General features: G+C 39.0%; 1 protein-coding gene across 1 annotated transcript; it reads left to right on the top strand.

Annotated features, from left to right (window-relative positions):
- Window positions 1-20595: 20595 nt before the first annotated feature.
- On the top strand, window positions 20596-21252 carry LOC112178137. Its single transcript, XM_024316333.1, has one exon. It carries the CDS (start codon window positions 20596-20598, stop codon window positions 21250-21252), a length of 657 nt encoding a protein of 218 aa, XP_024172101.1.
- The last annotated feature ends 4477 nt before the right edge of the window (window positions 21253-25729 follow it).

Genomic DNA, 25729 nt, shown 5'->3' with positions numbered 1-25729 from the left:
GGCTTATGGATATCAGGGCCCGGGACCGGCCCGATAAAACTTAAACGGTTCGGGCTTTTTTTTTTGTGTATTTTTTTTCTCAAAACCCGGCCCGGACCTGACGGTCCGGATCAGTCCAGTCCTGGTTTTCGGGCTTTCGAGCTAAAATGCCCAGGCCTAGTTGTAATGGACAAAGTTATGGCTTCAACCAATTCCAAGTTAAGCCACAAGCTTATAACAGAATCGTTCACAACCAAGTTTCAAGAGATCAAAATGCTTATGCTGGTTTGAATGGTAGAACTGATCAGACCAAACTGAAGGTTGAGGCACCTCAAGACTTTAGAGAAGTTGCCAAGAAAATTGTGGCTAAAGTTTGGGCTAATTGGCCAACCCACCCTTATCAGCCCCCCACTACAAGACCTACCTGGCAACATTTTCTATCTCCCAAAAAAGTTTCAAAACAAGTGGAAGTGATAAGCCTAGTAGACCAAGAAGTAGGAAATTTCGATAAAATAGAGCCTATAGTCAATGAAGAAGAATTCGAAGTAAAAGAGATAGGGCTGGGCGTTTAAGCCCGAAAACCCGCAAATCCGGACCGGCCCGTGAAAGCCCGACCCGTACGGTCCGGGCCCTATTTTTATTTTCATAGAAACGGGCCGGGCCGGGCCTTGATAGTCGAAGAACGGTCCGGGCCCGGGCCTTGAGTTTTATAAATGCAAAAGCCCGGAAAGCCCGTATACATAAAAAGGATACATGTGTCTGTATATGAGTGGTTATAACCCAAGGCTCAAAATTGTTATTCTAGGATCGGACACACACTAGATTTTCGTCTTCAGCTCCAAAGACCCAAAGTCCCAAACCTAATCTCCATTCGACCTAGTCTTCAGCCTTCACTTGTTCACTCCGCCTCCTTTCTTCCTCTTCTTTCCTCACGATTTCACATTTTCACTCGATCCGGGCCATGAATCACGGATCTCCTTTCTTCCTCGATCTCGGATCTCCTTTCTTCCTCAGTTCCTCTTCTTTCCTCACTCAGTCACTCCGCCTTGAATCACGATTTCACTCGATCTCCTTAAACCACCAGAAGTCCAGAACTCGATCTCCTTTCTTCCTCTTCTTTCCTCACTCATTCAAGATTTCACTCGATCTCCTTAAACCACTGGAACTCAATCTCCTTTCTTCCTCTTCTTTCCTCACTCATTCACGATTTCACTCGGTCTTCACTTCCTCTGAGTCTCGTCCGCCGTAGTCTGCCCCGTATCAAGGATTCAAGGTCTCTCTCTCTCTCTCTCTCTCGGTGATTTTACTCTGGAGCTGCGTTGAAGGAAGTGTAGAAGAATAAGACCAGGGTCCAGGGCCAGTCGCGAAAAGCTCACCAAGCACCAAGTAGGCAGGTACTCCTTTTGCAATCCCATATGCTGTTGTTTATAGCCAAGTTGTCACCGATTTTGCTTATTTCCATTTACTTTTATGCATTGGAGTTCTTGATTACAGTTGGTTTTGGTAACTACAAGAGCAATATTTATAACTCAACTATTAATTCTGCTTTTGCTCATTGCTAATTACAGAAGCATTTAGATTTTGCTTTGTGTCTGTATACTTATTCAACTATTTTACTGAGTAGATGATGAGAGAGGTGTTTGCTCTTTCTAGCTTTACTTATGACCTCTGACATTCATGACAATTATGAAAGTCTTACTTATTATGCTGGTTTCATTGTCTATCCTGTCATTTTCACTAGATCTGTTAATAACTATATTTGGTAAAATAAAGAGTACTGATCAGGTGATTAAGCTGCATGGTCATATATAGATATACAGATGCCTAAGTTCATGTGTTTGTTTTTTCTGCACTACAGATATGCTTCATGTCTTGTCATCCATTCCGAGAACTCTCAACTTTATATACAGTTGCTCTTTGTTTATGTGATTCGATTTGAGAAGATTGAAGTTTCGGTGATGAATGTTTAATCAACTTTAGTTAACTCCATAAGAAAGTGTTTGGGTGTTTCCTCTTTACATGTTTAATTACTCTTCTATGCTATTGTTTTTCACTTTTTGATGTGAATCAATGTTAATTTAATGTGTTTTAATGAAATGGCAGATTATGCGAAGGAGAAATCCAGTGAACAATCAGCAAAAAAGGCTGCTTGTAAGGCCAAAAAATCGAAGCTGGCTGAGCAGTCAGGTGATATTATCAATATTCTTACAAACTGATTATTTTGTTCTCTGTGATATTATCATAAACTGATGTCAAGTTTGATTTGTCTTCACTTTATTTTAAACTTCTGCTCTAGTTCTGGGATGCTCCAGTTTTGATCTGTCTTCACTCTATTGAATCACTGGTTGATAGTTTTTGACTTTTTGTATATTGGCTGGTGTAGAGATCGTGATTGCCAATTGATGGAAGGCTTTGCTGAATAGCTGTTGAATGCTTAGAAGACTGGAGAAAAGAAAAACTGCTGAATTGCTTCTTCCAATTTGGACTTTCTATCTATTTCAATTGCAACTTTGTACTTGAATTGCAGCTTTGTATTTGAATTGGGACTTTGTAAGTCTGTATTTGAATTGAGACATTGTATTTGAATTGGGACTGTGAGTGCTTTGTATTTGAATTGGGACTGTGTGTTGAATTGGGACTTTGTATTTGATTTCAATCAATATTCTTGCCTTCTTGTATTTGAATTTGGATAATGAACTCTACATATTTGGATATTTGAATGTGCAGGTTGAATTTTGGATATGGATAGTGTGTTGAACTTCAACTTGTTGAAATCATGAAATTAATGGAATGTGGATTATATATGTGGGCAAAGACTAAAGAAAAAAGCTGGTATTTGGGCCCGAAAGCCCGAAACCCGGCCCGAAAGTAAACGGGCCGGTCCCGGGCCGGTCCCTGTAAGTGCCAAAACGGGTTTTAGGCCCGAACCGTAAAAAACGGGCCGGTTCCGGGCCCAGTGAAATATTAGGTCGGCCCGGCCCGTGCCCAGCCCTAAAAAGAGATATGTCAGAAAGAAGTCATTGATTCGACAATCTTTTGGGGAAGGTTTGATGAACCAAATTTTGTCTTCAACATAAAGCCATTCCACGATGCATATGAAGACGATGGGCCAAATTATGACTACAATGATCTTGAACTTGGGGGGCTCACTGACCACCATCTGGGGAAATATGAAATTCCTACACTTGAAGACACCAGACACATTGACATGATTATGGAAAACAAAGCCAACCAAGAGAAGGCTGTTGGAAATTTTATGATTTAAAATTAAAATATTTTTTATTTATTTCTTTATTTATTTTGGGGGTTATTTTCATTTGTGTTTATTTCTCTATTTATGGTTTAACAGTTTTATGTTTTAAATATTTAATTATTATTTGACCGTTATATGGTTAATGAGGCTATTGATGGTATGGTAAGTGTGCCCTATATAAGGGTACGTGGCTATGGTTGGAAGGCATATGGTGAGACATGAAACATGCATATGTGTGGGAGTTTAGATTGTCGGATAATGAGGGTATACATGACGGTATAATTCACCATAATGCAACCACTCTAGCCAAATACCTCTACCAAAGATATTCTTACAAACTATACATATACATACTTTACTTATACACCATTTTGAGTGCACGGGTGATTAAGGTTCAATGGGGCTTCTTAGCTGCACGACGGAGCTCGAAGAGTTGTTGTATCTTGGGGGAAGTTCGTCATTCAACCTTGTGCAGTAGGGGACGAATCTTCTCTTAGGACAGTGCGCTTGCATGCCTCGACTCAATAAGTTTTCCTATATAAAAACCTATATATATATATTATTATTTTCTTACTTTATTTCATTTTCTTATCTATATCTCTATTTTTATTTCCCAAGATATTACCATATTATTTTATTTTAATGTTACAGGAATTCCGTCCCATATTTTTTACAACAATCTAAGAGAAGATTCGAACGGAATCTCTGTTAACTTGTTAATCAAATTTTTCTATATTATTAGTCACCTATTCTACACTATTTGTTTATACTAATTGTCATTTCTATTTTGCAAGTTTTGTTCCGAATAGGCAGCTAAAAGAAAAGTAATACAAGCATTATGGTCTTGTGCAACTATGGCAAACCGCAACATATAATCTGGTGTCCTATCATTTAACATCAAGGTTATAACTAGGAAGTATGAAATGGTTTGTCATTAATTCTATTCTAGCTAGTATTCTACTGTCTCTTGTTTATTCTACGATCGGGTATCTAATGTCTATCTTATAAAGCTATCATTCCCTTCATATCTTAGTGACAATTTTTTGGGTTGTTGAATACCTTCATATGTGCATATATGTATATAGACAACTAACCAATTACAATTATTTTGATTGTTAATTGCCAGTTTGTGATTGGTGACCATGTGAAAGCCTTGCTTAACTTGTTATATTTGCCAAGTATAATTGTCTGTATTCTATCAAGATCTTTCGTACCCACCAGAACTCCTACTATGGTATTAGTTGAGTAGCAGATATCTTTATCCCGTCAACATTGTTACTAAATTTTCATGCATAATATTGGTCACCTGGAAAAATCATTATCAGTTGCATGATAATACTGATATTTCACTGTAAACTATATATTGCATAATAGTTTGTAGATTGTATAGGCATATGTTTCTTGCATGCCAGCATAATTTGTGTTTAATGGCAATGAGTTATGTCAGACTATCAGTTTAGCTATTTCTTGTTTTAATTTGTTTTGGCAATCAACACGTATTACCTTGAGCAATGACAGTAAAGAAACGTTTTACTATTGAGGTATGTACATCTTAAATATGAGATACTGTTTGAATATGAGTTATTATTTCATTGCACTTATGTACATGATAGTAAATCTTTTGCACACTATTGAAAATATCAATTATATTATGAATGTGATTGACCTTAATGTCTATTGTAGCGCTTTATATGTTATCAAGTCAGTTACAAATGACCTTTGTCTTTTGTTTCGAGGAGAAGCATATATTTCATTCGAGTTGCATATCATAATTAATGATTACTTATCTTTCTTTCATATCTAAGATAATGCTGCTTCAAATTGTGGTGATACTATTAATTTTGTCTAATTATTAAAATTTAGTTGAGTTTTAGCTGTAACATTGATTGAGCTTCTGAGTGATTGCAGAGAAAGAAAATAGTGATGGTCATAAACGAAAATGCATGCTCAAAAAATACTTGTAAGTTCAATTATGATCGAGAAGGTTTTCATTTTGCTTCAATAAATCATTGAGGAGTTATTTTTTACTTCAATAGAGGGGGTTACTATTTGAAATTTTAACTATTTCATTAGTATTCTTTAATGCTTATTATTACGGACTTTTACATAACTGATCTTCTTATGAGTATATTTAGCATTTACCATTCTCTCATGAAAGCGTCTATCTTGGAGAGATGTGGGGGTAAGCTCTAGTTATAACTCCTGCTAATATTTATTAAACATATCTTGAAGAACATTTAATATCATAGTAATCTGGGGGTTATGCTTTATTCAATATCAGGAAATGCGGGGGTTATGGTTTATATTTTTGTTCACCATTTAATATTTACTTCAATGGTATTTTTAAATGTCCTATGGTAATGTGGGGGTAACACTCGCAATGATTTATCTTACGTGATCATTAAATAATTTGTGTAGAATTATAAATTATCTTATTCTCATATGGAGGGAAAACACTCCTATGAGAATTGTGGCTGATGGTTTATTTGAGGCTTGCAGACAAATTAAAATGCAGGTTTTGTGAGCTAAAGGGACAAGCATGATATGACCAAAGGGAAAATAAAATATGACATAAGTCATATATACATGCCTCCCGGATGAGGCTTTTATAGTCTCGAGGAGGAGACTAGCTATATATATAAAATCGCTAAAGGGGGATGTGCTTAAGCCCATAAGGGAGTCACCTAGGGAGGTAACCCAACTTCTGTGATTGGAGATCCCATGAAGGAAGTTTAATGTGGTAGAAACAATCCATACTGCGTGACTCAAATATAGCACACATAAACTTTAAGGATATATCCAAAAGAGATATTATCTTGTGCATCCCTAAGGCATTAGGTGCTATATTAAATGTGACGTTAGGAAGGGAAAACAATGATACCCTGAATGAGTTTCAAGGCGGGCAAACTCCCGCGGGGTCCGGGCACACGTACCCTTGGAGAACTCACCTAAGTGAGAGTTGTTCGTGAGGCCGCGACAATGAGAATTGGGCTGTTCTCTAATACTCTCATGAGAATCAAGATACGCGCACGACCATAAATGCGCCAACACGCGAACCTGTCTAATTACTCGTACTGTGTGTGTGATATGTTAAAGTTTGGTCAAAGGTATCAAAGTTCAAGACTGTGTCACTTTGGTTCCTCAAATAGAGACTATCACACTAAGCTAGGTTCAAACCCGAAAGGTACCTATGCCGATTGCACAGTAAAAGCACTCACTTATTTTATTTTAAATGATTTTATTTTAATTTTAAATCAGTGGGGGATTGTTGGAAATTTTATGATTTAAAATTAAAATATATTTTATTTATTTCTTTATTTATTTTGGGGGTTATTTTCATTTGTGTTTATTTCTCTATTTATGGTTTAACGGTTTTATGTTTTAAATATTTAATTATTATTTGACCGTTATATGGTTAATGAGGCTATTGATGGTATGGTAAGTGTGCCCTATATAAGGGTACGTGGCTATGGTTGGAAGGCATATGGTGAGACATGAAACATGCATATGTGTGGGAGTTTAGATTGTCGGATAATGAGGGTATACATGACGGTATAATTCACCATAATGCAACCACTCTAGCCAAATACCTCTACCAAAGATATTCTTACAAACTATACATATACATACTTTACTTATACACCATTTTGAGTGCACGGGTGATTAAGGTTCAATGGGGCTTCTTAGCTGCACGACGGAGCTCGAAGAGTTGTTGTATCTTGGGGGAAGTTCGTCATTCAACCTTGTGCAGTAGGGGACGAATCTTCTCTTAGGACAGTGCGCTTGCATGCCTCGACTCAATAAGTTTTCCTATATAAAAACCTATATATATATATATATTATTATTTTCTTACTTTATTTCATTTTCTTATCTATATCTCTATTTTTATTTCCCAAGATATTACCATATTATTTTATTTTAATGTTACAGGAATTCCCTCCCATATTTTTTACAACAAAGGCTCGGTCGACTGAAGTAAACTTTGAAGACGAGATCAAGAAGCCGATTTCTCTGAAAAATGATCATTATGTAGTTGGTTTCAACGACCATTCAATCAAAGAAATTATGCATGTCAACATGGTCACTGGAGACAAAGCCAATTTAAATGAATCGAGGTCGACTAACCTAAATGCAAAGGCCATAAAGACTCAATCAAGTTTGCTAGTAGAAGAAACTCATTCTGGAGTTGAGCAAATAGACCATGAGATGAAGATAGATATACAAATCAAGATGGTCATCGAAGATAGAGCCAAATTCAACAAAGTTTCGGCTAAAATCGATGCATGGTTAAACCTTGGCCAATCAAGAATTCCATACCACACGACTTACTTTAAGGCCGAAGATCAGGAGAATTTGGTTTATCTATTATGCATACCTCTTTACGGTTTTCACAAGCCTTTAGTCAAAGCTAATGACTCTTGTAGACCAAAGCTTGGAGTCAAGCATCGTTGGCCGCCGCCTGGCCCTCCCGATTCACTACTCTAACTCGATATTTATGTGTGGCTGAAACTTTATTTTTCGGCTAAGACTCTTTGATCGAGTCTCTTAATTTGCTCATTATTAGCCAAAACCTTATTTTTGACTGAGATTCTCTTAAGATACTACTCAACCATATGATCTGCAAATGCAAACCAATCGGTTGAAAAATGAGTACCGAGAACACATACTTTATATCTTGATAATCAGACCATCATATTAAAGTCGCTGCACTTAGGCCAATTTGTTCAAGTAATTATGCTCAAGCCGATTTGTTTAGGCTATTTGGTTCAAAATACTGATGATGAGAACATACTCTTGAATCGGATTACCATTTGAATGTGAGGTCCAACAAGCATAAATATAGGTCATCAATAGTACAAGCCAATGAGGTTCAAATAAAAATTAGCATTCAATTCGATAAATTCATCAGCCGATAACAACTCTGAGCTTCAGTTATCGGCTTACACGAGTTTGGTCACTTATTGGCTTGGGTTGGCTCATCTATTGGATTGTTTCCTTATCAGCTTGAGTAATATCATTTGTTGGCTTACTTGAGCATTCACTTATTGGCCTCCTCATGTTCCGTCTCCTTATTGGCTTCCATGAGTTTCTCTTACTCATTGGCATACTCAAGTGCTATTTCACTTCTTGGCTTGAGTTTTCCATTGCTTTCGTCCATCAAATCTTGCATGACATATAGCATCATTAGTCAATAACTCATGTATTTCTCTGGAACCAACTTCATTGGCTACGCTAGTGACAAGCTTACCAATATACAAGTTTCTGGCTTATTCGGCGACAAGCGCCGAAAGCCAAGAAACTTGGGGGGGGGGGGGGGGCGCAATGGCATTATATATGCATTCAAGCCAACAAAAATCTTTATCTTCAAAAAAAAAAAGATAAAATAAAATATTTTGAAAGAGGGCCAATCTGAACAATACTTGATACCTAGCCAACCTGAATGAAAGTTGTCTCCCTTGATGGCTCACTCTCTTTTGTTGGCCAACTTGGATTTTCTTAGTTATTGGCGAACTTGAGCTTTTTCATTTGTTGGCTTACTCAAAATAGATGCTTGTTGGCTTTCATAAGTCACTCTCTCTTGTTGGCTTACTCTTCCTCACTTTGGCCAACTTGAGCTTTTTCATGTGTTGGCTTACTCAAAATAGAGTGCTTGTTGGCTTCCATAAGTCACTCTCCCTTGTTGGCTTACTCTCCCTCACTTGAGCTCATTGGCCAACTTAAGACTTTTCATGTGTTGGCTTACCCAAAATAGCTTTGTTGGCTTCCTTGAGATTTTTCATGCATTGGCCAACTTGAAAATTGACTCCCTTGATGGCTTACTCTCTTTTGTTGGCCAACTTGGATTTTCGTACTTATTGGCCAACTTGAGCTTTTTCATTTGTTGGCTTACTCAAAATAGAGTGCTTGTTGGCTTCCATAAGTCACTCTCCCTTGTTGGCTTACTCTCCCTCACTTGAGCTCATTGGCCAACTTAAAATTTAAACTCCCATGTTGGCTTACTCTCCCTCACTTGAGCTCATTGGCCAACTTAAAATTTAAACTCCCATGTTGGCTTACTTTCCCTCACTTGAGCTCATTGGCTAACTTAAGTTTTTTTTTTTATGTGTTGGCTTACCTAAAATAGTTTTGTTGGCTTCCTTGAGATTTTTAAATGTGTTGGCTGGTCCTTGATGTTGCTCACTCGTTGGCTTCCATAAGCCACTCTCATTTGTTGGCCAATGCTAGTTCTATCAATCGGCTAAACTCGAGTAAGTTATTTGTTGGCCTTCTTTAGCCGATTTGCTTATTTGTTCTTCTGTTGGCTGATTTGAACATTAATATTCGTTGGCTTCCTTGTATCTAGTGACTTGTTGGCCACCATAAGATATATTCACTTGTTGTCCTACTCAGAATGGTTTGTTCGTTGGCTTACTCATGAACAACTCACTTACTCGAATGTCATTTTCTCAAGTTGTCTAGTTACTTACTCACTAGAACATAGGTATGGAAGCCAACTTATCAACTTGGATTTCGGCCATTAAATTTGGTTCACCAATTTAGTTGATTTTCCGAAATCTCGTTTGACCAAGAAAATATATTCTAGCCACCGGGAATTCAAAGTGGGACATCAATACATGAGTTTTCAGAAGTCGATTAGGCGGGCAAGTTGACTCAAATTTCTCAACCACTCGGCGACATTCGTCGATGCTTAAGAAACTTTTTGGGGGGGGGGGCAATGTTTGTACCCACATTTGCATGTCCACTTAGACATAGCCAATGTGCATGGTTATTGAATGACTTCTAATTACAATGAGCCGCTCAACAAGTAATTTGGGCCGGTAACCTGAAATGTTGGCCGATGAGTAATTGGACACTTCGTTTGGTCCAAGTCGAGTCAGACAAAGCTAGGTCTTTAGTTATCGGCCGGCCCGTAGTCATCAATTCGAAAAGAGATTTATTGTCTAAAAGCCCATCGGCCGATTGCTCAAATCACTAAAGTCAGTTTTCAACTTGGATTTAGTAACTTGGAAAGAAAGCAGCCGATTGATAGAGAAGGCCGATAAGTGATAAAGATGAAATTTGATCCAGTTAGTATTTCAATCGAATTGAAGTTCGTCAGCCGATAAGGAGAGTTCAATCCAAGATAGTCTACTTCAAGATTAATTACAGTCGTTGATGACGACCATCAGAGCCGATCAAGATAGAGTCCAGCGTCAAGTCAGCTGACGATAAGTATCGGAGCCGAAGCAAGATAGAGTCACTGAGCCAAGAGGAGGCCGAATTGCACTCAACTTCAAATAGCCAAGAGATCAGTTCTAGTCACAGAGCAGCAGCCAATATAAATAGAAGCATTGACATAAGACATCACACACACAACTCCAGCCAAAACTCCATCATGGGTTTCTTTTTATTTTTCTTAGCTCCAGATTAGTTTCATTGTCTTTTCAATTCTTAGTTGTTAGCTCTGCTAGTTCAAGTCATTTCACTTCGTTTTCCTTGTAACCTAGCATCGATATTTCAATTGTTTCCTTTGCTACTTTTTGGTAATAGTTGATAATTTTATTCTTCAAGCCGTTTACTTTTTCGCTATTTATGTTATCGTTTATTTAGTTTCTTGTAATTTACTTTCTTGTTCTTTATTCTTCTGCACTTAATTTAGAGTTTACTTCCTTACTCTTTTACTATTGTGTTTATGCTTTTTACCTTCTCGCTCTTAGTCTAGAGTTTACTTCCTTGCTCATTTACTATTGTGTTTATGTTTTTTTGCACTAGGAGTAGTTTAACATACTTATTGGTTACCAATCATCATTCGCTTCACCCGATCTTCAGCCATCAAGTCCTTGATCCAAAGGCAGCGAACTATCGCCGAGAATCAGTTCCTTCCTCTGCTGGTTTTATCTCCAAATCCCTTAGCCTTGTCTTCTTTCCTATTCAAAAATGCAATGCTACTGAACAACTCAAAACTGGTTTTATCACTCAACTTCTCGATTTGGATCATGTGAGTGTCTGCTTTCATCATTTCAGCAACCCCCTTCTTTTGCGTGGTCACCAATATTCTGCTACCTTTTGCACAACTTTGCATTATCACTGGTAACTTTAAATTGTCCCACTTTCTTTCGTCTTCAGCCCACACATCATCTAAGACAATGAGGAACTTCTTCTCTTCAAGAGAGTTAGACATACACTGCAAGACATCTTCTAACTCGGTTGAATTTGGGGCATCATTACCAGTACCAGTAATAATGGCTTTGGCAATCTTCACCTCATCAAAAGGATCTGAGACACAAACCCATATTCTATTCTCAAAATAGGTTTTTACATTTTCATTGTTGTAGGCTAATTGGGCAAGAGTTGTCTTGCCCATCCCTCCCATGCCCACTATAGGGATGACAAGGACCCTTTTCCCTTCTTCACTACCATCACTCAACAACTTGCTTAACAAATCATCTGTTGCTTCTTCTCTGCCAAATATTGTAGAAATATCGACAATTGATGAAGTTTTAAGCGGTTGATTAACTTGTTCAACAATTCTAATTGAGGATTCATGAAACTGAAAATCTTTTTTCTAAGCAGCAATTGAAGTCAACTTTTCATTCAACTCTTTTACCTCAGTTGCTATTTTATAAAGATGACTTGCCTTATTGACTGGGCCAAAACAAAAGCAATTCGAGGGAATGGAGAAACATACCTTCTTGAAGGTTTTGTTTTTCTCAGAAGCAACTCCCTTTGCCTTTTGTTTCAAAATTTCAGTGTTCCACTCATCTACCACATCAACCATCTCTTAATATACATCATTCAGCTGATCCAACCAGATCCTCACGCTGGCCTTCTCCACTTGCTGCTTCTCAGCATCCTCCAGCACAGCTTGAATTGCTTTGAGATTGCTGCTGAATTTTTTGACCTCTGTCTTAGCATACGAGACCAGTGTCACAGCTTCTTTTGTGTGGTCAAAAGCAACTGTAACCAACTGTTCCAGAAGCAGGTTGATGAGTGCCTCGGCCATTTTTGGAAAATGAAACGCAGACACAAGAGCTAGAAAAATATATGTGAACTAAGAGTGCAGAATAATTGTGAGCCTATTGTGGTTCTTCCAAGTTTATATAGAGCATATATTCTTAAGGCCAAATCCAAGTCATACTATTCGAGCAAAATAATAGACTCCAAGTCAATATATTATATATCTATCCTAATTTCGATGCTCAATCTACGCCTTTTATAAAGGGACACCCAGTCTTTTTTGATGCTCCACCTACTGGGAAAAAAATGATAAGAATTTGTTTGCTAGTTGTAGTGATCAATGATTTAACAATTTTTAAATGGCTGGGAATTATATTATAGTTTCAAGATGACTTGTATGATTTTCCACACACCCTTGCGAAGTTTCACTGTTTCAGGGACGACTATGTAATAAACGATATTTGAGTAAGGTAGGACTTCGCAAGTTAAAGCATAAAAACAAAGAGACATATTAGGAATAGAAATGCAGGGATAGTCATGCTATGCCTTTCTACCACGCGGGTTATATAAATTGTCAAGCCGACTACATTGACCAGGCAAAGCTGCTAGAATGATTGAAAATTTTTAAATGACAATTGTCCTGAAATTTCAAGCCCAGTTTGTTTACCAGTTACAGTATTAGCCAGATGATTAAACAAAATAATTAAGCAATGCTGATAATCAAGTAAAAAATGATGTGGTGGGGTGTTATGAAACTGATCATTGCAATCTGATGTTGACTTTAGAGCAAATGCACCTCAACTGGCAAGACCATGGTCTTGCCTCTTAATCAGCCCAGAATCAAATGCACCGCATGGGTTATCGCCCGATTAAAAGCTGATTGACCAAGCACACTGATGACATCTTTTGCCTCTTGATCTGGTCGACCAATTCAGTGGGACCTACGTAATTAAAGCATATGAAACACTTTATTTTATCTGCCAGCTTTTTCTCTTCCCACTTTTGACCTTTGCTACAAAGAAGAAGACAGAAACAGAGAAGAAGGGGAAGAAGAAAGAGAAGCATAAGCAAGGGAAAAACTGAGAAGAAAAGAATGTACTCTGCAGCAGATAAAAGTCTTGCCTTATAGGGGTGCACCAAAATAATGAAAGGCAAAGGCAAAATCAATGAATAGTGCATAATTAGGAGGCAAAACCTCTCCTTTTGCCTTTGCCAATTGCCTAAGTCTTCTTTATTTTCTGCTTCCCTGGAACACACCGTTTCACTTTGGCTTATACGCACCGTTTCAACCATCCTCGTGATGGAATCTCTTAGCTGTTTTACGTTGGGTAGCTGACCAGTGTTGAGGTGACACGTGGCTCGCATGACCACGCTCAGACTATATATTTTTTCAGTTCTACCTTGTAGCTGAATCATCGAACAATACATTTTGCAATTTCAATTTCTTTCTTTTCTCTCTAGAACTCTAGTCTTATCCTTTGATTTCCAATGGTTAGGGTTAATACCCTAACAATCTGGTATCAGAGCCCTCGTTTCTGGGGGTATGGTGAAGCTCAAAGGGGCTGGAGGTACCGGAGCTCCATACCCATCCGGTGAGCTTTCAAATGTGGAATTTGATCTTCAAATTCACAAAGACGAGACGGCGGCCAAGCTAGGAGCTATACAGGGTTCAGTGAATGGGGTACAAGACTTGTTTGCGGCTCTGCGAGCTGAAATCCTTAAGGAAATTCGCTTAATGCGCGTAGAGAATAGATCTGCTCTTGCTCAGCATGGATCACCTCAGATCGGCTTTGGATCGTTACCGATTTCAGCTGCTACTCCAATCCAAGGCTCTACTGCACATTCTGCTTCATCCACTATGGCTTCGTCAACTACTGCACAACAGGCCGAGAGGGGTAGTATCTCTAAGCCTCAGTCATCTGGGTTTCCTCTATATCTTGATGATAATGATGTTATACTTGGCTTTGCGAGTGATGTTTATACCAGCATGATTAATACCACTAGCATTATACAAGCCACTAGTGCTTTGATAAGTGGGATCTACTGTTTCTGCTAATATGTGTAGCTATAGCACTGTTAACATGAACAATTTGGGTAGCAGTGGTATACATGCAGGGGGATATAATAGCCTTGGTCATCATTTTCAAAATCACTATTTTCAACACACCAATCTTGGTCCACAACCCTTCAATTATATTACTGGTCCATTCCCTGCATCATTTGGTACTCATAGCCAAGTAGCCAACCTTCAATTGGTTTTGTACCCACTAGCCATTTTAGCAGTACTGATCCTTTTGTGATGAATTATTCTGGACCATATGCCTACACTCCCATAAGTGTCACGCCAACCCTGCCATTTGCTATCCCAGCCTACCAAAATGCCCTTGCACACAATCATAATGGTCATTTTCAACAGGTTTATCAAGGACATTCTGATCATGTGCCTCCACAGTCCTATATGCACACTGTATTACCCAATCAAAGCTGGGGTCCACTCCCATCATCTCACTGTCAATCCAATCACTATACACCTCCACAATATCATAGCATTCATCCCCCCATGTTCCACCCACCTCAACCGGATCCCACTTTACCTACCATGAGGCAGATGAGGCTTGAATTCAGTACTTTTAGTGGTGGAGACCTTGTTGAATGGCTAAATAAAGCAGAACAATTCTACGAATTTTATCAAATCCCTGACGAGAAGAAGTTAGCTATAGCTACCATGCATTTAACAGATAAGGCTTCAGATAGGTGGTACATGTTTAAGCATGAATTTCCCCCCACCTGGTTAGGCCTTGCTGATTTACTCATGAGAGAATTTAGTGGTCACAATATAGTGGACTATCAAGCTGCTCTTGCAAGGATGTCTCAAACAGGGAATGTGGAACAATACAAAGAGCAGTTCACTAGGCTATCAAGGAGGGCCCCAGGATTCTCTCAACAAGTATTGTTATCTTGTTTCTTGGGAGGTTTGAAGAGTGACATTAGAGCTGATGTCAAGGCTCAGAAACCAAAAACTTTGTACGAAGCTTGTGAGTTGGCAAGAATATATGAAGAAAGAGAAGCTGGATACATAAATCAGAATAGGCCTAATGTGAGTCTAAAGGCTGCTCCTGCCACAATATGAGTCCTTACGGTAGACACCCTCAGTCTGCTATTCAAAACCAGCCTGGAAGAGTGCATGGTTACCAGCCAAGGTCTGCATCTGTGGTGAAGCCTACCCAAGCTGATGTGAGCTCGTCCACTGGAAGCAACAGAAGATTGACTTAGGCTGAATATCAGGAGAGAAGAGCCAGAAATCGGTGCTTCTTTTGCGATGAGTTGTTTAGGCTAGGACATAACTGCAGAAAGGGCCAATTAATGGTGATTAAAGTGGTTCAGGAGGAAATGGAAATGCCTGATCCTCTACCTAAGGATATAGAGGAGGAATCACTACCAGAAGAAGATGTGCAGGAACCTGAGATACAACTGCAAATCATTGGGGGGTCACAAGACAGCCCTGACACCATGCAGCTCAAGGGTCTTCTCAATAAGAAGACAGTACATGTCTTAATTGACACTGGTGCTTCTCACAATTTTTTGCACCCTTCGTTGTTAAAGAAATTCAAAACTGAGATCATTGACATTAAGCCTCTGAAAGTCAGGTTGGCCAGTGGAGCAATAATGCAAACCAAATGGCAGGTAAGGGTTGAAATGCAATTGCAAAAATACATATTTTCTGCTTACTTTTATATTCTACCAGTTTCAGGGTGTGAGATAGTTTTGGGAGCAGCTTGGCTTAAAACACTAGGGACATAACCTGGAATTTTGAGACAATGAAAATGCAGTTTCATATTGGTCAAGTTAAGTATCTTCTACAAGGGGAAACAAGGTCCCAAGCTACTGTGGTTAGCTGCAAAGCTATGAGTAGGCTACTGAGGAAAGAAGGAGAGGCTATTTTGGTGCAGTTATATCCTGTGAAATAACAGAAAGCCAAAGATTCAATACATCCTGAAATCAGCAAATTACTGCAACAGTTCTCTGAAGTGTTTCAGCCTCCAACAACCTTGCTGTGATGACCTGGTTTTCTGTTATTTAAATTTGGTATTTAATAATGGACCAGTTGTACGAATAATTGTTAGTATGCTTTATTCGTAGGTTGTATGTGGAGTGGAATGGTTTTCGTACGTATAAATATTTGAATTTCACTTTTTAGGGGGTCATGTGAAGTTTGACTTTTTATATGTTGGGATTACTGTTCAAAGCTTGTGAGGTAGTTTTCGATCCCTTAAGCTTGTTTTCTGACTTCGATCCAGTTATGAAAGTTCACAAGCATGCTTAGATGAAGCTTTTTGATGTTGGGAGTTTTGTGAAATATTGAGTTTTGTCCGGCGGCGTTCCGGCGGTGTTCCGGCCTTGTATGAGACTATTTCTGGTATTATATGTCTTCTACTCGTCGATACGAGCGTTTCGATATATAATATGCAAATTTTGGAGTTCGAATGGATTTGTTATGATTTTTGCAGTTTCATACCGATCGATTTATTCGATCCGTGAGGATTCGAGCGTCCGATCGACTTGTGGTTTGGTCACATCGATCGTGGGCGTATTCCAAAGACTTTGGGAGGTCTCGAATGTGGTTTTGCCTTGATTGGCGCCACTTTGGGGATTTTAGTTCAAAACAGGGGTTTCGGACTTAAATCAAATGTGAATCGTTACTAAGTGGAAACCGCTGTGATTAGGTACTTGACGAAGTATTTGGACGGTTATTCTGTAGTTGACTACTTATTCTGCATTGAAGACGCAGCAGGAGTTTCGAGGCGAGTAAATCTCACAAGGATCTTTATGAACAGAAGTACCATTATTGTTTTGGCGTTAATTAATTAACTGCAAATTATAGTTGGTATTAGTAGGCATTCCTGAGCGAATGACTACATATATATATTTAGATGAAATATATATATCCTTGTGGATGATTGTGATGAATAATAATATTCATGATGGTGTTCATATTATTGTTGAATGAGACTTTTCAGGAAATAATATTATAGAAAAAGATGTTTTCTATTGTTTGGAAAGTATTGAGCTTGATGTTACATTTTGAGTCAAGCATGACTCATTTTAGATGTATTGGTTTTTGTATCAAGGGTCACAGATGGTGAGCAGGGATTAGGAAAGCCGAAACTAGATGTTTGTAACGTTTTTAGGTCGGATACGACTTACTTAACGTTGACCTTAAGACCAGATAGGGTCTAAGAAGATCTTAAGTCACAGATGGTGATAGATCATAGATAGTGACAGGTTGCAGACGGTGACCTTGATGGTTGATTTCATGACCAGATGGGGTCTGAAGATCATGAGTCACAGATGGTGATAGATGGTGATCAATGGTTGAGCTGAGACCAGATGGGGTCTAAAGATCATTCGTCACAGATGGTGACAGGTTGCAGATGGCGACCTTGATGTTGATTTCATGACCGGACGGAGTCTGAAATCATATGTCACAGATGGTGACAGATCGCAGATGGTGATCAAGGCAGAAAATAGGTAATCACGTCCTTGGTAGGACGAGTGATTACAATTTCCATAGAATGCTAGTTTATCTGCCATGATAGCTTATAGGAGTAACGGTCGAGGTTGCTTGAGACTCATAGGTATGCAGCTTAAAGGAGAGTTCCGACGGCATTCTTCTTTAATTGTCTAGATGAGACTTGAATTGCTACTTGATGGTTAAGTTAGCAAATAGAGCATGGTCATAGCGGTGACTCATGTTGTCCTTTCTTTGGAAAGGATATGGAATGTTAGGAGGAATCATGGCTGCATGTTTCCTTAAGTAGATTGATGTGAGTTGTTGATTGATGTTCATGAGTTACTCATACGAGCTTTCATAAGCTTACCGGGTTTTGTTGTGTGGAAACCCGGTGCACCATTCTTTTGGTGTAGGGGTTAATCCTGCAGGTCAGGAAAATCGTGGCTGAAGCTGAGGTAGCTACAGGCAGCTGAACGGGTAGGAAGCAAATTTTGTTGGCTTTGCCATTGTTATGACTTCCGCTATGTAGTAAGCTCTGAGGAGCATTTACGCTTTATTTTATGATGGCAACTTAATTCGTAAATTTGTGTAATATATGACTCTATGGAGCGAGTGCATATTTACTCGGATGGTTTCAGGGCATCATTATGTACTTGTTATAAAGGAAAGATGTTCCAGGTATTTGTATTGATGACTGAACATTCACGCATGTATAATTATGGGATTATATATATCGATTTTCATGTGTGTAAAATCAGGGGCGTGACACTTGCCACCTGCAAGAGTCCATGACCATAGCATTGAGCTATTACCTAATACTTCAGCTATAAGTGTGAGACCTTACAGGTATCCTCACTTCCAAAAAACTGAGATTGAAAAAATTGTGCAGGAAATGTTGGAAAATGGTATTATTAGGCCTAGTATATCTCCATTTTCATCACCAGTTTTACTTGTAAAAAAAAAAAGGATGGTACTTGGAGAATGTGTGTGGATTACAGGTCCTTGAATGCTGCCACAGTGAAGGATAAATATCCTATACCAGTAGTAGATGAGCTAATAGATGAAATTCATGGAGCTACCATTTTTACTAAATTGGATCTGTGGTCTGGCTATCATCAGATTAGAATGCAGGAAAAAGACATTGGCAAGACAGCTTTTAGGACACATTCTGGGCATTATGAGTTCCTAGTTATGCCATTTGGACTCACTAATGCTCCATCAACCTTTCAATCTGTGATGAATGATGTTTTGAGAGATCATTTGAGGAAGTTTGTATTGGTCTTCTTTGATGATATTTTGATTTACAGTCCTTCCTTAGAGAAACATCTAGGACATCTACAACTGGTCTTTGAAAGGTTACAACAGAATAGCTTCAAGGTAAAAGAAAGCAAATGCTCCTTTGGGGTTACTCAAGTTGAATATTTGGGACATATCATCGGTGCACAAGGTGTGGCTGTTGACCCTGCGAAAATTGAGTGTATCAAAAACTGGCCGAAACCAAGGACTTTAAAAGGGTTGAGAGGGTTCCTAGGTCTAGCGGGCTATTACAGAAAATATGTGAGGAATTTTGGGACCATTGCTAAACCTCTCACTGATATGTTGAAGAAGGATGGGTTTCAGTGGACACCTGATTCAGAAATGGCTTTTGAAGATCTGAAGAAGGCCATGATCACCACACCTGTTTTAGCTATTCCTGATTTTAGTAAGGAATTTATAGTTGAGTGTGATGCTTCTGATAAGGGAATTGGGGCTGTGTTGTCTTAAGAGGGTCATCCAGTAGCTTTTTTAAGTAAAGCCTTAGCTCCCAAACACACTACATATTCAGTTTATGATAAGGAAATGATGGCAGTTGTGTTTGCAGTGCAACATTGGAGGCCTTATTTATTGGGGCACCATTTTAAAATCTACACGGATCACAGGACTATTGAGTACTTCTTGAAGCAAAGAATCACAACTCCAGCTCAACAAAAATGGCTTTTAAAACTTATGGGGTATGATTATTCAATTCAGTGCAAGTCTAGAAAGAGTAATGTGGTTCCTAATTCACTATCTAGAAAGTCAGAGTTGGCCATGCTCACTGGGATGTCAACACCAGTTCATCAGTTTGTGCATGAAATACAACAAGATTGTATGAATGACATGGAGGCTGCCAACATCATTTCAAAATTACAACAGGGAACTGATGCTCAGGTGAAGAACTATAAATTGGTCAGCTCTCAGCTATATTATAAGGATAGAATCTTTGTCCCAAAACACAATGAGTGGAGGAAGAAAATAATCAGTGAATTACATGAAGGGTATACAGGAGGACATTCTGGGAGAGCTAGAACCTATAAAAGAATCAATAGGACCTTTGCCTGGCCTGGGATGCTGAATGACATCAAATCTTTTATAGCCAGCTGCCATGTTTGCCAAGCTAACCACTATGAGACAGTAAGGCCACCTGGCTTGTTGCAACCCAACTCTATTCCAGACAAGGCTTGGGCTGAAATTTCAATGGACTTTATTGATGGTTTACCCATGTCTGAAAGGAAAACTGTGATATGGGTGGTGGTGGATAGACTCACCAAATTTGCTCACTTTATTCCCATGGCTCGTCCTTATTCAGGGGCAACTGTGGCTAGAATGTTCATTCAAGAGATTTTTAGGCTACATGGGATGCCTGAAAACATCATCTCAGACAGGGATCCAGTTTTCCTTAGTCTATTCTGGGAATCCTTCTTTAAACTGCAGGGTACTAAGCTCAGCAAGTCCACTGCATACCACCCTCAAACTGATGGCTAGACTGAAAACCTTAACAGAACTTTGGAACAATACTTGAGATGTGTGAGTGGGGAGAAGCCTCATACTTGGGTTCAGGCCATTACTTGGGCTGAATGGTGGTACAATTCCTCTTATCACTCTGCCATTCAGATGACTCCCTTCCAAGCCTTATATGGTTACCCTCCACCATCTATCATCCCTTATTTTCCAGGTTCCACATCTGTGGCTGCTGTTGATCAACGATTAATAAGCCGGGACACCTTACTCGCTACTCTTAGGAGGAACTTACAGTTGGCTCAATCCAGGATGAAGGGGTTTTATGATAAAAAGCACACTGAAAGAGAATTTGGAGTAGGCGATTGGGTGTACTTGAAGCTGCAACCGTATAAACAGCATTCTATGCACAAAGGTGAGTTCCACAAATTGTCCCAGAGGTACTACGGGCCCTTCCAAGGGGTGGAAAGAGTGGGAAAAGTGGCTAACAGACTGCAGCTGCCAATTACTGCAAAAATTCATGATGTGTTTCATGTCTCTCTGCTCAAAAAGAAATTGGCGGACCTCATCTTTGCACAACCTCAGCTACCCCATATTATTGATCCAAAGAATCCAAAGTGGGAACCTTTTGCTGTGCTTGATAGGAGGGTGCTCAAGAAAAGAGGAGCGGTTATTAACCAATGGTTAGTGCAATGGCTTGGCACTACACCAGATGAAGCCACATGGGAAGATGTTGAAACAATCTTACTGAGGTACCCTAGCTTTGATCCTGATATGGAAATTCCAGTGGGACCAGTCCCAAATAGAGATTGATTTCCTTGCTTGCCTGAACTTGGGGTCAAGTTCAGTTTGAAGGGTGGAGGAATGTTATGAAACTGATCATTGCAATCTGATGTTGACTTTAGGAATAGCCTAAGTCTTCTTTATTTTCTGCTTCCCTGGAACGCACCGTTTCACTTTGGCTTATACGCACCGTTTCAACCATCCTTGTGATGGAATCTCTTAGCTGTTTTACGTTGGGTAGCTGACCAGTGTTGAGTTGACACGTGGCTCGCATGACCACGCTCAGACTATATATTTTTTCAGTTCTACCTTGTAGAGGAATCATCGAACAATACATTTTGCAATTTCAATTTCTTTCTTTTCTCTCTAGAACTCTAGTCTTATCCTTTGATTTCCAGTGGTTAGGGTTAATACCCTAACATGGGGGACACACTACAAGAACACCACACACAAGGACTAAATTACTAAAAGGACTACATAGTTATACAATTTAATGTAGCCCATCATTAATATAACACAATCATTCTGAAAGTTCTTTGAACTCCACTCTGTATTTCTAGCACAATAATTGTATTATCTTATTTTTCCATCTTCATTAAAAGTTTGTTATTAGTTATTGCAGAGAGCATTCGAGCAATGCAAGAATCTCCGGCTGTTTTTCATCTGAATGTATGAGTTAAGGTAGCTAGCATTTTACCTACCATGATCTGACTGAAGTAGACTAGTAGATATGACAACTGCACGTACTCAAGCATACTAACCTTCATAGAACAGTCAAACTGTAAAGGAGACAGATTATAATCACCTGATACGATCTCAATAACTCTCTATTCCCTGTCTTGTTTGAAGTTCGAGCTACTTAATAATCACTGGTTCTTTCCCATCTTAATAGACATCGCTAATCTTGTACTTCCTGATCAACTACAATTGGTTTCTTCTCATTAAAGTAATCTAGGTAGTCGCAACTTGATGAAGCTCAATCCTATAATGTAACGCTGATAGTGGTGGCATAGATCAAGGTATCTGGATACTATAATCAAGTTTCCTACTGTGAGAAATTGGTGCACCAATAAATAGACTGTTCTCTGCATAAACAAATAAACAATTGCCTGTATTGATGAATACGCTTCGAGAATTGACTTTGTTTAGCGGTTAGAATATGAGATAGTTGGCAAAGATAATTAAGAATTGCTCGAGTATATCAAGCTACCATGGCTGTCTGACTGAGGACGAGAACAGCACCTGTTTAAGTTGGTTAAATCTCTAAACAGTGAATTAATTTACTTCATTCAACAACTACAAATAAATCTGCTAATCATACAGGGACATATATTCTTCTTGTTATTTTAAATGAACTATTAGATTACTTCACAAAATGATATAGATACAATTATATGAACATAAAATAAAGAATTATAATTTGATAAATGGATCATGAACCATAACCTGAATGATCATTCAATCCAAACCTAAGTCTTCTGCGCTTCCCTCATGTGGTATTCTCTTATGGGGCAAGAAAACTATATTACCGATGATTAGAGAGAGCACAGGGACCTAAGCCTTATATAGAGCCTTGGATATTCTGTATCCTCCCATAAAAGAAACAGAATCTTATTTCAGTTAAACCTCTTTTAATACATATCCATTTTGACCGACTAACTTAATAGACAAGTCATATATTAGATTTCCTACACTTTATTTATTCAGAATCCACATAAATAAAGTCCTTAGGAGTTAGATTCTCAATGATTCTCTAATTGCTTATTCTGCAAATAATAACAAGTTGTTGTGCTAAACGTGAACTTAGGATGTAGTCCAAATATTCTTACACTTCTATCATACACTTCTTATACTTGAGCCTCACTTCTTATGCATACACCTCTATTCCAACCTCTGTGTGAAGTGGAATAAAACACCACTATATGCGCTTCTTCATTTGGCTTCAAAGCTTGGTGCATTTATAACAACATACCAAGGAAAAAATGGAAAATAATAAGTATAATTCCATTACACTACAGCTACGAGTAATTTCCATAAGAGCATTCGCCGTTCCTAAAATGATGAAACCTCTTGGCGTCTCTCACAACTATTTCTCTCCCGACAACCCTTGACATAAACTTAAATGCATTATGGCAATCCCCACAAATCCTAAGATTCTTAAAAACTCTGATTGTGGCTCCAAGTGGAAGCTTCATGATCCCAAATGCAACTGCAAGCTTCTCACTGTGAGTAGACAAGGAATTCTCTTTATGCTCAGATTCCATATCATGCAACGCAAACTTTGTGTCAGGAACATATCCTAACTTCCTCATTTTAAGAACAAGTTGCTCTAGATGCTTGTACACCTCATGTACCTCAGGGTGCACAGTATCACCAACCAAGAAGACATGAACCATATTTTCAACGTCTATCCAACTACAACCAGGTTCTTTCTTCACCGCTCGCTCCCTCATTAGTGTTCGCACCTTAGCCACATCATCCCAACGGCCTAAAGCAGCATACAAGTTCGACAAAAGTACATAGGTTCCATCATGCTGAGGCACCAGCTCAAAGAGTCGTTCTGCAGCTTGAATACCTAAATCCATATTCCCATGAGTCCGGCAACCAGCTAGAATAGCCTCCCAAATTGGTGCACCTGGTTCAAAAGGCATTGATTTTATTAAGTCCTTGGCCTCTGTCAACTCCCCAGATCGGCACAACAAATCAATCATACGAGCATAAAATAATGATCTTCACCAGGGGCAATACAATAAGAGTCATGCATTAAATGAAAATAATTGCGTCCTTCTTTAACTAAACCAGCATGACTACAAGCTGAGAGGGTGAGGACGATTCGGAGTCAGGTTTGGTGGTGGGCTCAAATTCAACGTCGATTTCGAGATCCAACCACGTCGTTCATTTTGTACGACACGTCTTTGAGCTTATCCATCCGGTCTCTAACACCGGGATCCGACGCTTCTTCTCAGCATCGTGAAGCACATTTTGAATGAGTTTGAGGGTGCTACTGAACTTGTCAATGTCCTTGACATTCAAAACCAGTTTGACCCTTCAATTGTCCGGTGGTTAACTACTGAACCCAATTCTTGAACAAGGAGATTAACAAGTGCCTCGGCCATTGTTCGAGTTGGAAATTGGTTGACAAAGAGCTATAGAGGATGGGTGCCATCCCCTTTCTTTTACCCAGCTTATATACATACTAAATTATCTATTCATAGGATGAGGATCACGTACCAGTCAACTAATGAAACAAATAAAAGAGACTCCCATTCTATTTACTTTTCAACTGGATCTATGGTTGATCAAAACATTTTCTTTTACCCAGCTTATATAGGACTAAATTATCTAGTGATAAGGAGAGATTTTCTCTCTCACTCTAGCTCTATACGGCGCTCTCGCCTCCTCTTCTCCTAGCTTTCTTCTCTACGTCTCTCACCCTCAACCCTCACTCAGCCACATGGCCTCCATTGATGCTATCACCGCTAGCTGTGCTGCCTCCCTTTTGCTTGCAGAGGGAGGTAGTGCTCCTGATCTGGGGAGAATTGGTGGCGGCCCTGTTCGTAGGTCTTCCAAATCTTTTCTGATTGGGAAGCCTCTGACCTGTCGACTGGTCATCCCTACGGCCTTCAAGGCTCACCTCCTTTGTACCTGGATGGATATCACTCTGGTGATGTTGAAGAAGAAGTCGGGCAAGCTACTTGGGAGTAGGAACAAGAACCATTGCCCTAGCAAGAAGCCGAATGTCGCTGCTTTACGACTCTCTTACCCTGCAGTTACTGGTATTGATCCCAGCCCTAGCGACAAGGGCAAGGGAAAGCTTTAGGCTTTTCCAGGTTTCCTTGCCTAATACTAGAAGTTGAGTGTTCTACTACTTTCATCTTAGTTTCTCTAGTTGTACACCAATTGAGGTCTCTAGGCGGCTAGGTTGCTACTTCATGGGAAGTTGGTAGGGAAGATTTTCTTTCTTGTGGTTAGGCTCAATAAGTGAGCGAATGTGTTAACAATGAGGGTCACCTGTCATTTGTCTGGTAGCTTATACCATTTATGATTTTGGTGTAAGACAGCATTTGATGTACGTGCCTTCTGGCCATGAATAAATGAATGAAGTTATCTATTTTCTCAAAAAAAATTATCTAGCGATAGAATCTGATTACAAAAGTCACTCGCATTTTTCATGAATTGATTTGAATGGTCATATCTTCATGGCTTCATTGTATTATTAATTTCCTTTTCTTGTTTCAAGTCTTCATCCAGCTAGTTGAACTAACATGTTAGAAGCACAGAAATGAGTGCCTCTGCCATTTTTGGGGTTATAAATTGGTTCAAGTTTGTTGAATATGATTTTCCTTAACATTCTCATTACAAGTATACAGTTATATAACAGCCTAATTACTGCTGTTACACAGAGAATAAATAGCAATTATAGCAAATCAGAAACTGATATGCATTTACAACAAATATACAACTAATCAAAACTGATGCTAGATTGTAGCCACTGCAGAAACTGATG

This window comes from Rosa chinensis, chromosome 7 (genome assembly GCF_002994745.2).
Source record: "Rosa chinensis cultivar Old Blush chromosome 7, RchiOBHm-V2, whole genome shotgun sequence".
Taxonomy (NCBI): domain Eukaryota; kingdom Viridiplantae; phylum Streptophyta; class Magnoliopsida; order Rosales; family Rosaceae; genus Rosa; species Rosa chinensis.
This window is presented reverse-complemented; position numbering and strand designations above follow the sequence as displayed.